The 15,886-nt window shown below is 38.8% G+C and overlaps 1 protein-coding gene across 1 annotated transcript in view; it reads left to right on the top strand.

Annotated features, from left to right (window-relative positions):
* The window catches only part of GDPD4 (glycerophosphodiester phosphodiesterase domain containing 4), an 84,821-nt gene that overhangs the window by 30,682 nt on the left and 38,253 nt on the right, over positions 1–15,886 (top strand). Inside the window, 4 exon segments of the mRNA XM_063783265.1 lie at positions 1,025–1,102; positions 1,914–2,059; positions 2,444–2,526; positions 12,436–12,592. Coding sequence (XP_063639335.1) covers positions 1,025–1,102; positions 1,914–2,059; positions 2,444–2,526; positions 12,436–12,592 — 464 coding nt within the window.

The following is a 15,886-nucleotide window of genomic DNA, read 5'->3' as shown; positions in this document are numbered from 1 at the left end:
TGCTTTCACTCACTACCCTGTCATGGTGGCCAATGGCCTGTCATAGTATTTCTGTGGCCAAACAGACCTTCTTCTAAAGAGGGATTCTTTTTTTGGAAAAATAAGATCTTTCTCTACATTATTATACATTGACTGTCTGAAGATGGATGGTGGGTGACGCAGTAGAGGCTGTTTTAATTTTACTTGACCAAAGTGCTGGTACAAGTCACAGTTCTTTCCATTTATATTCAAATATTAGTAGTTTCTTTTTTGTTTGTTTGTTTGTTTGTGTTTTTTGAGACAGAGTCTTGCTCCATTGCCAGGCTGGAGTGCAGTGGCACAATCTCGGCTCACTACAACCTCCGCCTCCTGGGTTCAAGCGATTCTCCAGCCTCAGCCTCCCAAGTAGCTGGGATTACAGGCGTGCACCACCACGCCTGGTTGTATTTTTAATAGAGATGGGGTTTTACCATGTTGGCCAGGATGGTCTCAATCTCTTAACCTCGTGATCCGCCTGCCTCAGCCTCCCAAAGTGCTGGGATTACAGGCGTGAGCCACTGTGCCCGGCAAATATTAGTAGTTTCAACTAATACTAGGTCCAGAGATTTCTGCTTACATCCAAGTAACTCAAAGCAGTCCCCTGTGAGACCATGTCATACCTGAGGACTTACAGCAGAAGGTTAAATGTCTTGTCTCTGTCACTGGTTTCCTCTTCATTGTTTGCCCCAGTGTAATGGAATCAAAAGAACTGGATCTGTACACTAAACTGTTTTGAGAATGGAAGTATCTTTCACCACTCTATGGATAAACCAATAGGACCTTCTTCTCTCTGGGTCTCCTTTTTCCTCTTTTTTAAATAAGAGGTATTTGCTTTCTGACCTGTGGGGGTATGCAGGCAAGAGAAAGACTGCATAGATAGTGCTGCCATTGTGTGTTTATATATATATGCTTGTGTGTGGAGGGTAAATTTTAGAAAGTATTTCTGGGGCAAGGGCTTAAAGGGGACAATAATGAACTCTTTTCTTTTTCACTTTCTAAATTTTAGTTAGAATGAGAAGATACAGGATGACACATTCTGAGAAAAAAAGACTCAAGAAATGTAATGTAATCACAAGGTTAAGAGGTTAGAGCTGGAGACAGATTTGAAAGTCACTAAAGCATAGGTGGTAACTTGAAAATGTACAAATGGGTAAAATTCTCAGAGGTCTAAAATAGTAAGTCTTGGGGAATGGCTGGTTATCGCAGGCATTGTGTACAGGCTCTGTATGTGAATGTGTGTGTATGCACGAGAGGGAGAGGGAGGGAGGGAAAGAGGGGGAAGCAAATGATTAATATTTATAGAGTAACTATTATGAGTCAACACGGTCATAACAACCTATAAGGTTGATATAAGCAGCAGGACAGCCCCATTTTACAGAAGAAAATGAAGATTCAGAGAGGTTAAGTTGTCCTTAGTCACACAATTAGGAAGTGGCAGAACTTGGCTTTAAACCCAGATTTCTGCCAATTAGTGCCCTTTCCACTATACTGTACTGCCTTAAATATACAGATGTTTTAGGATGATCTTTACAGGCTCTGGGGCTTTCTTAGAATCAGCCAAGCTCCTCCTCCTCCTGAGAAGCTGCTCCTTGACATCCCTTCTCCTTCCTTTTCTTCCCCATCTGTCCCCTGTACAGTTGAGCCCTCTGTCAATTTCCAGTTCCAGTAAAGTTGCCTTAATAATAATGCCCTGTATTTGTACAGTTGTATACTTTTATATCCAAATCACTGGAAGTAAGTGGAAATGTCACAGAAATAGAAAGTAAATTAGCCAGTACACAGTCAATGAAACCCATGGACTGTGGGTTTACTCAGACTGCTGCTTTGCTTGGGATGATTTTCCATCCCTCTTTATCTCTTTTTCCGCCACTTCCCCTTCCTTTCAAATTTTTCAGGTCTACAAGTGCCTGTTGGATTACCCTTTCTTCTTATCCTTTTAAGTCTCTATTTGATGCCACTGGGGATTTATTCTCCCTGCATTCAGGAGAAGGAGAATTTGGGGCCCAAGCCAACCATCTTTGGACATAGAGGTGCACCCATGGTAGGTCTGAGCATGATGAACATGGGTGAAAATAAGTATGTGTGGGGTATGTGGTCGAGAGAAGAAAACAGAACCATGGGAGCCCCTGGAGAGAAAAAGTGATTGCATTAAGATGGCAAGAATAAAGAGTTCATTGTAAAGGCTGGACTTGAATCCAGGCCACCTAACTCCCAGTCCATTTCTCTTTACTGTGCCCAGTGACATTGTCTCAGATGAGCAGAGTTCCAGAATCAGCTTGGATGGAGGGTATACAGGTTTTGAAAGGAGATCTCAGGGAGCCAAGCTCTGCTCCCCAAAATCCTACTGGGCTCTACCCCTACCACAAAAGGAATGCTGGGAGGAGAGACTCTGAGGCTTAGGGCCTGATGTCCTTTTCTTCTACAGTTGGGGCCTGAGAATACCATGATGTCCTTTGAGAAAGCTGTTGAACATGGAGCCCATGGATTGGAGACTGATATACACTTAAGGTAAGAAAGCAGGGAACTGGGGTGAGGGGAGGAGGGGATAAGTTCAATGCCATGCAAGAGAACCAGCCTGGCCTGAGGTGTAGAGACAGCAAGCCCTGGGGAGTTGTTCCTGTGTTCATATGGCATATATGCATGTACTACACAGATGAACCACATCTCACAAACCGCACCTCTGCATCTCCATGTTTTCAATGACAGGGTTACAAATTAGACACACTAGATATAGTCTTCACACATGATTCAAATATGGCCCCATTGCAAACCGTGCTTACCACTTCACTCTATGTACTACCTTAGCAATTTATTTAACATTCCTTGAGCATTTGCTGTATTCCAGGCCTTCTTCTGAGTGCTTGGGAAATGCAAATGAATAAGATGTAGTCATACCTAAAAGATGTTCCAGCTAGTGAAGGAGACATGGGATGTTTACAGATAACTACAGAATAAGGCCATTTGTGGCAAGAGCCTTCCAGAGAAAAATAAGTGTAATGGAACCTCAGTGGAGGAAAAGGTCACTTCCTGTTGTGTGGGAAAAAAAAGAAAAAAAATTTGTATGCTCAACGTTGTGTTTGGGTTGAGCCTTGAAGGAAAAATACCATTTTACCAAGCAGAGATGGGGGAAGGAGAAAATTCCAGGGAATTCATTCTGAAAAGCTTTTGCTCTAAGACCCTATGAGGAGAATGAAAAGACAAGTGTCAGACTGGGAGACAATATTTGTAAAACACATGTCTGGCAAAAGACTTGTGTCTAGGATATATAAACTTTCAAAACTCAACAGTAAAATGAAAACAAAAACAAATACAAACCAAACAATCCAATTAGAAAATGGACGAAATACATGTGTAGATATGTCACTGAAGAGAATATACAGATAGCAAATAAGTACATGAGAAGATGTTCAACTGCATTAGCCTTTAGGAAAATGCAAATTAAAACTAATACTACTCATCTATCGGAATGGCTAAATTAAAAAATAGCAAGAACAGTAAATGCTGGCAGACAAATTGAATCACTCATATGTTCCTGGTGGAAACATAAAATTGTATAGCCACTCCAAGTAAGTCTGGCAGTTACTTAAAAAACTAAATACAGTCATATCTCACTTAATGATGAGCATACGTTCTGAGAAATGCGTTGTTAGGCAATTTTATCATTGTGTGAATATCATAGGGTGAACTTACACAAACCTAGATGGCATAGCCTACTACACACCTGGGCTATATGGTATGACCTGTTACTCTTCGGCTGCAAGCCTGTACAGCATGTTACTGTACTGAATACTGTAGGCAATTGTAGAACGATGGTAGGTATTTGTGTATCTAAATATATCCAAACATAGGAAAAGTACGGTAAAAATAACAATATAAAAGATAAAACATGGTACACCTGTATAGGGCATTTACCATGAATGGAGCTTGCAGGACTGGAAGTTGCTCTGGGTGAGTCAGTGAGTGAGTGGTAAGTGAATGGGAAGGCCTAGGACATTATGTACACTACTGAAGACTTTATAAACACTGTACACTTAGATTGCACCAAATTCATAAAAAAATTTTCTTCAATAATAAATTAACTCCAGCTTATTGTAACTTTTTGACTCTTGTTATAACACTTAGTGTAAGCACAACTACATTGTACAGCTGTACACAAATATTTTCTTTCTTTATAACCTTATTCTCTAAGCTGTTTTCTATTTTAATTTTTTTTAACTTTTTTGTTAGAAACTAAGAAACAAGCACACACATTAGCCTAGGCTTACACAGGGTCAGGATCGTTAATATCACTGTCTTCTACCTTCACATCTTGTCCCACTGCAGTGTCTGCAGGGATAACATGCATGGAGCGGTCATCTCCTATGAAAACAATGCCTTCTAGAATACCTCCTGAAGGACTACCTGAGGCTGTTTTACATTTAATTTTTTAAATATATAATAGAATGTATATACTCTAAAATAACAATAAAAAGTGTAGTGTAGTAAATATATAAACCAGTAACAGTTGTTTATTGTCATCCTCAGGTATTATGTATTATCTGTAGTTGTATGTGCTATACTTTTATATGATTGGCTGTACAGGTTTGTTTACAGAAGTGTCACCATAAACATACGAGTAATGTATTGTGCTACAATATTATGGCTACGAAGTCACTAGGTGATAGGAAATTTTCAGCTCCATTATAATCTTATGGGGCCACTGTCATATATGAGGTCCGTTGTTGACTGAATTGTCATTATGTGGCACATTATATACTTACCATACACCCCAGAAATTGTACTCCTGGGCATTTATTCCACAGAAAAGAAGACAATGTTCATATAGAAAAAAACTTCACATTAATTTTCATAGCTGTTTTATTTGTAATAGCCCAAATCTAGAAACAACCCAAATGTCCTTTAAGAGGTTTAATGATTAAATAAACTGTATTCATCCATACTGTGGAATATTACCCAGCAATAAAAATGAATGAACTATTGAAACATGCTGCTATTTGGATGGACCTCATGGGAGTTACTTTGAGTGAATAAAGCCAGTCTCAAAAGGTTATATACTGTATGATTCCATTTGAAGATCACATTCAAATGACAAAATTAAAGGGATGGAGAAAAATCAGTGGTTTCCAGGGGCGAAGGAGGCAGAGAAGTGGCTCCCACTTTAAAAGGTAACACAAAACTCTTCTTGTATATTTACTGTTCTGTATCTTGACTATGGTGGTGGTGATATGTCTGCACATGTGATAAAATTAACAAAATATACAAATAAGTTCATGTAAACTAAATATAGAACTAAATATACAAATAAGTTCATGTAAAATGAATGAAATCTGAATGAGGTCACAGATTTTATCAATGTCAGTTTCCTTGTTGTGATAGTATAGTATAGTTATGCAAGATGTTACTATTAGGGGAAATGGGCTAAGGGTATATAGGATCTCTCTGTATTTCTTACAAACCCATGTGAATCTACAATCCTCTCAAAATAGAATTTGAAGAAAAGAATCTCGTTAGCTTTCTTAAGAAAAGATAAAGTGATTCTAAAATCAGAAGATGATCCATTCTGACATTTTAAAACTTTTCTAGGCCCTATATACTGCTCCAGTTTATGCTCCATGTCTTCACTTTCTTTTAAGCAGCATTCCTCCAAAGAGTGGTCTGTACTGCTCTAGAGGATCAAAAGTTTTTATTGGTCTACCCTTCTAGGTTCTTTGGCTAGTCTACAAATTAAATTGACATAAGACAGATTAACAGGAGAAAAATAATTTTAATTACCTATGTACACATGGGAGTCCCACAAAAATTTGAAACTCAAGGAAAAGGCCAGATGATTGAAGCTTGTATAGTTTCCTGAGCTATAGAAAGGAATAGGGGCTGTGCGGGGGCAGAGACAAATTGTGGTAAGAAGAGGGAAGAAAATGTGTGGTGAATAAAGGTTGTCTTATTATACAGATATAAGTCTGTTGATAATAAAATGATTTCAGAGCAGCTCTCTTATTGGTACAGATACTTTTACTAATGAAAATTTCCTTTATAAATATAAATTTCCTTTACAAAAGGGCAACTTTTCAGAGCTTCTCCTGTGTCTGCAGTTTCTCAAAATAACCAGCTCAAAATAATCAATATGCCAAAGAGGTATATATTGGGGTGGCATATTCTGGTCTCCTGCAGTCATATTTTAGGGTGAGTGTCTTGAACTCCAACATTGCCTTTCTTTGCCTTCTCTCAATTCTCCCCTTTGTTTTGGATAACTTTGAATCCTTTTTGAGCCTATCCCAATCAGGCTTCTTCTACACCACTTCTCAGAGCTCTTACTAAGTTATCAGGGACCTCAAACTTCTTAAACATCATAGTAAATTTTCATTTTCATCTTACTCTCTCAGCATTTGAGGAGTCCTTCATTTTTGAAAGACTTTCTTTATTTGGCTATTAGAATACCATACTCTCCTGATTTTCTTCCTACCTGGCTGTTTCCTATGTGACTTCTTTTGCTGGCTCCTTCTTCCCTTCTTGCCTTTAAAATGTTGGAATTTTTGAGATTTGTGATAATATAGTTGTAAAGGATGTTTGATCCCTACCCCAAGTTCACCCCAAAGTGAATTTGATAGTGCTCATCCCACTTTATAAAATTGCAGCTATGTTGTTCTTAAATGTGAAACACGTTTATATGAAACCTTCATTTAAATATATTTTTGAGAAACATTTGAAAAGGCAGAGACATTTTTTAAATCTAAAAAGCAAGTAATGTAAACAAGTTATTTGCATCTGAGTGAAAGCCTATGGGAGATTCTGAGAAGATCTACGCAAAATTTTTGGCTGCTATTATTCCCAGTCCTCTTATAAAATTTTTAGCATAAAAGCCCAGCCAGCCATACACCTCTCTGGAGAACACTGAATTAAGTTTTCTGGGGATTGCAGAAACACACAGATCCTGAAGAAATGTTGACCTCCTCGTGTGGACCAATAGGAGAAATCTTGCCAACAGTCACTGGAAGTCCATGGAAGCTGAGTTAGATTGAAAGATCCCAATAAGCTTGTTTGTGCCTATTACTCTTACTCCCTCTCTGCTAATGCAGTCTCCGCCTAACTTTTTAAGGGAAATAAATGTAAATGTCACACATAACAAGTATGTGTGTGATAACTAGTTTCTGTGGGTATTGCCTACCCTTTAGCATCCATGATGAACAAAATGTCAAAAATTTTAATGAAGATGTGTCATGCCAAGCCATATGAGAACCTGAGACAAAAGGAAAAATCAGTAATACTATCTTATCTTCATTTAAAATTTAATATTTTGTTTATAGTGGATTTTTGCATTGGTTTTGTCTTTTAAATATTGTATTAAAATAGTATTTATCTTGCTTATTAGTTTTTGGCACCCCTTTAAATTTTAGACCCATGGCAAGTGCACTATCATTTTGTTGTTTTCTCCTTTCCTGCCTCCTTTTGGACTAATGGAGCATTTTTTAGAACTTCATCTCTACTGTTGGATTATTAGCTATACCTCTTTTCTTTTTTTTTCAGTCGTTGTGCTAGAGTTTACAATATGATCTTTAACTTATTTCTCCCTTTGAGTATTATACATTTTTGTGTAAAGCATATGTCTTTTATCAGTACACTAACATTTCATCTCTCTCATAGTATGACCTGGTGCTATCACGAACCTCATTATACATTGCTATTAATTTTTGCTTTAAACAGTTAATTCTGTTTTTAAAAAATGAGAAAAACGTTTCTATATTTACTCACGTATTTATCATTTCTGGCACTATTCTTTTGTGTAGATCCAAGTTTCAAATTGTATCAATTTCCTTTTTGTCTAATAATTATTTTAATCTTTTTTACAGTAAAGGTATGCTGGAAATGAATTGTTCTGCTTTTTGTTTGTATGAAATATTTTAATTTTCCCTTCATTTTTGAAGAATATTTTTGCTGCATATAGAATTCTAAGTTGACAGTTGTTTTCTTCAAGCATGTAAAAATTGTTATTTCCTAGTTTTCTGTCTTATGTTTTGATAAGAAATCTTCTGGATGCTTATCTGTATTCTCCTCCACATATGCCCACCCCTAGCCCCAGCTCCTTTTTTTTTTTTTTTTTTTTTTTTTTTGCAGCAGAGAAAGATTTAGTGATAGAGTCATCAAATGAGGAAATAGGAGGAAACCTCAAATCCATCTCCCTGTGGAGTTTGGGGCTAGAGTTTTTAATGGTTTTGGAGTGGGCTGAAGTGTGCAGATCGTTGATTGGTCAAAGAGTACAGGGTAAAGTCAAGGGACAGGGAGATGAAGAAACTATATTCTCATGCTGATTCTGTTCCTCTGTGGGGGTCCTCAAACTGGTTCATATCAGCTGTTTTACCGGAATATGGGATCTGAAAAACATCTTAAGCACTTCTTAAACAAAAGCCTTGTGATTCTGATGTCAGAAATCCTATCTATAGATACACTGGGGATGCAAATGGTCAATGTCAAATGATCTTCCATTACAAGGAAGTGGTTCAAAATGAAGCCTGATTAATACTTAATTAGAGCTATATTTCTGTCCAGAATTCTTGTTAACCCTGTGAGGATGGCTTCAGTACCCCCTTACCTTCTTTATCCCTCAGTCCTGAAGTGTGATCATTAAGGAGGAATTGGGCCATGACCACTTTGGCTGATTTCCTGCTGACAAGGGTCAAGGGTACCATAATTAGGATTTGAGGAATGAAACTGCTTTGTAGTAGCCTGTAAATGTTCTTGAGTGCCAGGTATAGGGTTCTGATTCTGCATGACAAAAGTGTCAGTTCTTTTGTTACTAGTCCTCATTGTCTGTTGTGAATAGAAAGAAGAGCAAGATGACAATAATAAGAGTTTGTAAGGGGAACTAAAACCAGTTTCCCATTCCCTTAGGAAGCCAGCTAAAGAGATCATTTAAGGGGAATCTGTGGTACACACCTCTCATAACTACTTAGCTTATTTGGAAATTTTTTCTATTCACAACAAGTGGTATTAGCTATTGCGCAGATACCACTTGTTTTGCCAAAAGGAAATCTAATACAATTTAATTATTCAGAACTGCCTGGGCCAAAGAGCTTAAACCATTATGCCTAACAGCCTTCTTTATTTCAGCATGTCAGCATACCACAATTTGGGTGTAGGTTTCTGAGCTCCAACATCCCCATCTGAAGCTTCCCTAGAGGTTTCACACACTAAAAGCTGAGTTGGTGGGAAAACTGAGTTAATAGCTGAGTGGCAAAGGATCCCCGTAAACCAGTCTTCTATTTCTGGGAATAGCCCAGTCCCATTAAACAGCTGTGTCTCGTTTCAGGAGTTAGTATTGCAAATGAGCTTTCAAATGGAAGAAAAACAAATGTAATGTTTGGAGAAATCTATAAATCAGTTTCCTTAGTCTGGAGGGCAGTCAGTTGAGGTGTCTAGATGTTAGATTTGGCTGGGTGTGGTGGCTCAAGCCTGTAATCCCAGCATTTTGGGAGGCCGAGGCAGGGAGATCACCTGAGGTCAGGAGTTCGAGACCAGCCTGGCCAACATGGTGAAACCCCATCTCTACTAAAAATAGAAAAATTAGCTGGGCGTGGTGGTGGGCACCTGTAATCCCAGCTACTCGGGAGGCTGAGGCAGGAGAATCACTTGAACCTGGGAGGCGGAGGTTGCAGTGAACTGAGATGGCACCACTACACTCCAGCCTGGGTGACAGAGTAAGATTCTGTTTCCAAAAAAAAAAAAAAAAGATGTTAGGCCCAAAGCATCTTCAGTTAACGTGGAAGCAGGCAGTGGCAATCTGACACATTTTTCTTGCCTGTAGTTTATGTATCACAAGATATGCCTTCAGGAAAAAGATAGTAGTAATTTCATTGAGTCTAAGTGAGAAAAATGGAAAGAGAATTTGAAGACATTAGTTTGGAGACTTTTAGCCAGGAAAGAATTCAGCATTCAGTTCAAATCTTCATCAGATTTTGAAAAAATTTTTAGTTTTACTTTTTGAAATGTTTTTTTCTGTACCTCCCTTCTTTTTTAGGACTCCATTTACATATATATAATACTGCTTGATCATTGCCTTACAGGTCACTGATGCCTCATTCTTTTTTGTTTCAGTCTTCTTTCTATGCTTTCATCTGGATAGATTCTAATGCTACATCTTTAAATTCATTGTTCTTTGCATGATCTGCAATATCTGATCTGTTTTAAATTTCATGCAATGAAATTTTCATTTCAGTTATTATATCTTATCTCTAAATTTCCGTTTTTTATACCTTGTATGTGTATCTTCATTATGTTCATGTTTTCCTTTACATACCTTGTTTACACCTTTATAATTTTGTTCTACACTGTTTAACACCCTTGTCTATGAATTCTGTCATCTCTTTCACTTTTGAGTTTGTCCCTGTTGAGTAATTCCTCTTCCATATGGTCACATTTTCCTGCTTGTTTATATCTCTAGTAAGTTTTGATTACATGCTGGACTTGTAGTTTTACATTGTTGGGTGCTATATCTTGTATCCTTTAAGGTTGGTCATTTTCTAGCAGATAGTTGTTACTTCCAGACTAGTTTGGTCTTTTCTTTTGAGGCTTGTTTTTAAGCTCTTTTTTAGAGGATCTAAAGTGGCTCTAAGGCCATTGTAGTTCTAAATTATTCCCCCCCCACCACCATTTTTTTTTCTGAGACGGAGTTTCACTCTTGTTGCCCAGGCTGGAGTCCAATGGCGCGATTTTGTCTAACTGCAACCTCCGCCTCCCAGGTTCAAGCATTCTCCTGCCTCAGCCACTTGAGTAGCTGGGACTACAGGCGTGTACCACCATGCCTGGCTAATTTTTGTATTTTTAGTAGAGACGGGGTTTCACTATGTTGGCCAGGATGGTCTTGATCTCGACCTCGTGATCCGCCCACCAAAGTGTTGGGATTACAGGCGTGAGCCACCGCGCCCAGCCAATTATCCCCTTTTCTAAGGTGTGATCTTCTGGAGTCTCTAAAGAATGCCTATGTAATTACTGAAGACTCTCCTCTCTCCCTGGATGGAACTTGAATGATTCATACCCCTGTGCAAGCTCCGATTGTCTTAGAACTGTCTGGTAATATTTTCTTTTCTTAGAAGTTGTTCTTGCCAAGCTTCATAGTTTTACTCTGTACACATACAGATTGATATTTAGCCATACACTTACGGACTTTTGCATATTTTCTTGGAACTGTGTATTTGTTTTTGCATAACTCTATCCTTTATGGGACTCTAGCCCATAAATTCTAGCTGTCTTGGCTCCCCGCTTACTCTAATCTCTTTCTTCTCATTTCAGCAAGACAGCTAGGTCCCTTTTAGGCTCCCCCACCCTGTACTGAAATTCAGTATTCACCTGCAGGAAAGAAGCCTGGGTGATGGAATTGCTTATGTCATTTTTTTTTTTTTTTGCTTTTCTCAGAGATTGTAGTAATATTATGCATCCTTTTGTCCATTAACTGAAAATAGTTATTTCCTTTATTTTGTCCAGTTTTCTAGTGGCTTATAGCAGAAGAGTAAGTTCTAAGCCTTATCTTCCTCATTATAGATGTTCTCTTCATAGATATTTTAATAAGAAAGGGAGAGATAGTTTCATAAAATCAGAGATTCTCCAAAGCAAATTGCAGATAGAAGAACAAGGAACTTACCTTATGATACTATCTGATGTGGAAAGTCTAGGACCAGAAATATTCAGTGTAGGCTGGGCACGGTGGCTCATGCCTATCATCCCAGCACTTTGGGAGGCTGAGGTGGGCGGATCACTTAAGGCCAGGAGTTCGAGACCAGCCTGGCCAACATGACAAAATCCTGTCTCTACTAAAAAATACAAAAATAAGCCAGGTGTTGTGGTGCATGCCTGTAGTCTCAGCTACTCGGGAGGCTGAGGCAGAAGAATCACTTGTGTGATCACGGTTGTGGTGAGCCGAGATCATGCCACTGCACTCCAGTCTGGGTGACAGAGCAAGACTCCGTCTCAAAAAAACAAAAACAAAAACCAAGCAAACAAACAAAAAGAAATACTCAGTGCAGTGCCTAGCTGGGAAAGGATCAGAATAATACAGGAAAACTGTGTGGACACCTGCTTAGTATGGTCCTGGAACCTGAGGACCTTGCATCATCCCTACCTCCATTCACTTTATTTTCAGGCCACTACTGTGCCTGCTGTTTTCCTAATGCCAGAAAGCCCCTGAATAGAGAAGCTAGTATTTCACCATCACTAATGTGATTATATATCATGAAAGATTGATCCCTAGAGCAGAAAAATATTGACACCAACGTGTAAATGACTGATATGTAGCCCTTTTCTAAGATTTGAGAGGGAGTAAGGAGCCCTAGTGACACTTGTGACCTTGAAGGACTTTCTGGGGAGCCTGTCTACCAAGGTAGCTAAATTCAGCCTATCTACCCCTGCCCTTCTTTTCTACCTCTGCCTCAGTTATGATCATGTGCCTTTCCTCATGCATGACTTTGACCTGAAAAGAACAACCAATATTGGGGAAGTTCAGCCAGAATCTGCCTTTGAGAACCCTGCCTTCTTCAACTGGGATTTCCTATCGACTCTGAATGCAGGCAAATGGTTTGTAAAACCAGAGGTAAGACACATTCCCAAGTTCCACAAACCTGCATTGAATTTTTGTAAGAGATCATGTGCTGCTCCTGAAAATAAAGGCCATAGATGAAGATAGGCAAGTATCCACACGATTTCATCCCAGTTTGGTAGCAGGACTATAGTATTGGCAGGAGGGCTTTTTCAGTAATGAAGTGAGTCTAATTGCTGCTTTCTACATTCACTAGAAAGTCTGAAGACAAACTTGTAAACTTACCCTTATCTTGTAATTTCTTTTTACCCAAATATTTCATAAGCTTTTACAGTATGGCTAACATGTACATAACATTTTCCTAGATGAGGCAGACTAGGACATATATTTTTGATTTTTTCTGCTTGCCATTCAACAAATATTTATTGAGCACCTAATGGTACAAGGCACATGGAATGTAATGGTGAATAAACACACATCCAGCCTTAATGGAATTCACAGGCTAGTATAAGAAACAGACAGTTACTATACATTGTGATAAGAGCAAAACGAGTTAATTTCAGGTTGCTTCAGGAGCACACAAGAACAACTTCTAACTCAGACTGGGGAATGTAGATGGGAGATTCTGGAAGGAGATGTATAGACTAATAATGGATGTGGTACAGTATAAAGCATGTGCTGTGCAGTGTACAGTGTAATTTTGAGGCAAGTATGAATGGTTCCTCTGGAAGAAGTTGGGGAATACTTTATGCACAGCTACCATTTGAGCTGAGGGAAGATCATTACCAAGGGGAAGCAAGGGCAGTAATGATGATGTGTTTCAGAGATTATCCTGGAGCAACAGGGTATGTGTGTGTGTGTGTGTGTGTGTGTGTGTGTGTGTGTAGGAGAGGGAGGGAAGGATAGAGGAAAGAAGAGAGGAAGGAAGAGGGGTAGGAAGTAGATGAGCGATAGATTGGGAGAATAATCTGGAAAACATGTTGATGGGAGATTATGGCAATGCTTACATAACAAGTTAAAGAGTTTAGAATTATCCTTGAGTGTTTTTAAGTGGGTAAAAAGTCAGAATTGTATTTGATAAAGGTCAAGCCTACTTTCTCAAGATAGATTAAAGAAAACAAAACAACCTACGTTTTCTAGCTTATTTTATGACTAGGAATTCATGTGACCTAGGTTCTGACCAATCAGATATACTCATTTGAGACTTTGATTTTGAAAATAAACATCTCAACAAGATAGATAGCATGCATCCATATTGCTAGCACATGTGACAGCAGAGATAGCAAGGTGTGAGGGTCAGCTGTGGTAATAGCTCACTTATACGGTAGTAGTGTAATTAGGAAAAGAAAAGGGATTTTTGATTGTGTACTGGTGGAATGGAATTTTATTTATGTTTGATGTTAATCCTGAGGGCCGTTTGATCATGTTTCATGTAAAAATAGGGAAAAGTGAAGAATTATGTACAGATGGACTTACCTACTGTGTTTGTCCATTTTGTTTTGCTATAAAGGAATACCTGAGACTGGGTAATTTATAAAGAAAAGAGGTTTATTTGACTCATGGTTCTACATGCTCTACAAGCATGATACCAGCATCTGCTCGGCTTCTGGTGAGGAAGCTTTTACTCATGGCAGAAGATGAAGGGGGAGCAAGGCATGTCATATGGTGAGAGAGGGAGCAAGAAAGAGAGAAGGAGGTACCAGGCTCTTTTCAACAACCAGCTCTTGCTTGAACTAATAGAATGAGAATTCACTCATTACTGAGGGGAGGCCACCAAATCATTCATAAGGGATCTGCCCCCATGACCCAAATGCCTCTCACTAGGCCTCACTTCCAACATTGGAGGTCACATTTCAACATAAGATTAGGAGGAGACACACATCCAAACTGTATCATCTACTGAGACTCCACTTCAGATTCATTGTATTAATTAGTATTGATATAAGAAATAGCCGAAAGTGGATTTGTTATTACTGTAGTTACTCAGAATATTTGTCCTCATAGGAGTACATAGTCTATCCATGCTATTTCCATATATGAAAATAATGTGATTACTCTGATATTCTAGGTTTCTGAGTATATGTAGCTTCTGCAATATGTCTCATATATAGACACATAAAAACTAGAGGTGCTCCATTAGGATGTATATATTGAATTAGTTAGCTATAGTTAATATTTTGGCAAAGGTGTGTTCTAGATGAAAAGCCTATTGTTGTATCTGATGTATAATATAAGGCTGATAAAAGTCTTATTAGGATTTACAGAATTAAACTTACTCCTAAAATTGAGCCAAAGTTTCATCAGGCTGAGATGTTTGACGGAACAGTACAGTTGATGAATTTTAATTAATGGATGCATTTTCTTGGTCGTTATTGGAACTTAGTGGTCCTTATTGCTGAAAGACAACAGTTGTTTCTCATGTCAGCAGTCATGGTTAGCTACCATGTGGGAACCATGAATTTAATTTTTTTCATAATTCTAAGTACATTCAGAAACATTTAATACTTAATAACTTATTAAATAGCATCCTTATTTTTAGTTTTCTTTTTTTATATTTATTTATTTATTTTTGAGACAGAGTCTCGCTCTGTAGCCCAGGGTGGAATGCAGTGGTGTGATCTCGGCTCACTGCAACCTCTGCCTCCCGGGTTCCAATTCAAGCAATTCTCCTGCCTCAGCCTCTCGAGTAATTGGGATTATAGCTATGCGCCACCATGCCCAGCTAATTTTTTTGTATTTTTAGTAGAGATGGGGTTTCACCATATTGGCCAGGCTGGTCTTGAACTCCTGACCTTGTGATCTGCCCACCTTGGGCTCCCAAAGTGCTGGGATTACAAGTGTGAGCCACCGCACCCAGCCTTATTTTTATTTGTTTTGAAACGGAGTTTCACTGTCACCCAGGCTGGAGTGCAGTGGCATGATCTCGGCACACTGAAGCCTCCGCCTCCTGAGTTCAAGCAGTTCTCCTCCTTCAGCCTCCTGAATAGCTGGGACTGCAGGCGCCCGCCACCATGACCAGCTAATTTTTTGTGTTTTTAATAGAGGGTTTCACCATGTTGACCAGGCTGGCCTCGAACTCCTAACCTCAGGTGATCCACCTGCCTCAGCCCCCCAAAGTGCTGGGATTACAGATGTGAGCCACTGTGCCTGGCCTTATTTTTGGTTTTCAAACATTTCTTCAAAACTGTCTCCAGTTTTGAATGTTTGGGTTAGTTGTAAGTGATAGGGTTGGATCCGTTATTGCAGTGACTTTTGATAGGCATTTTTTAGGATTAATAGCTCTGTTTTAGCATGTTTAGGGTGTTTAGGTGCTTTGCTTGTAGCATTTAGTTATCCTACTTCAATGGC

This window comes from Pan troglodytes, chromosome 9 (assembly GCF_028858775.2).
Source record: "Pan troglodytes isolate AG18354 chromosome 9, NHGRI_mPanTro3-v2.0_pri, whole genome shotgun sequence".
Taxonomy (NCBI): domain Eukaryota; kingdom Metazoa; phylum Chordata; class Mammalia; order Primates; family Hominidae; genus Pan; species Pan troglodytes.
Note: the sequence above shows the minus strand (reverse complement) of the source record. Positions and strands in the feature narration are given on the sequence as shown.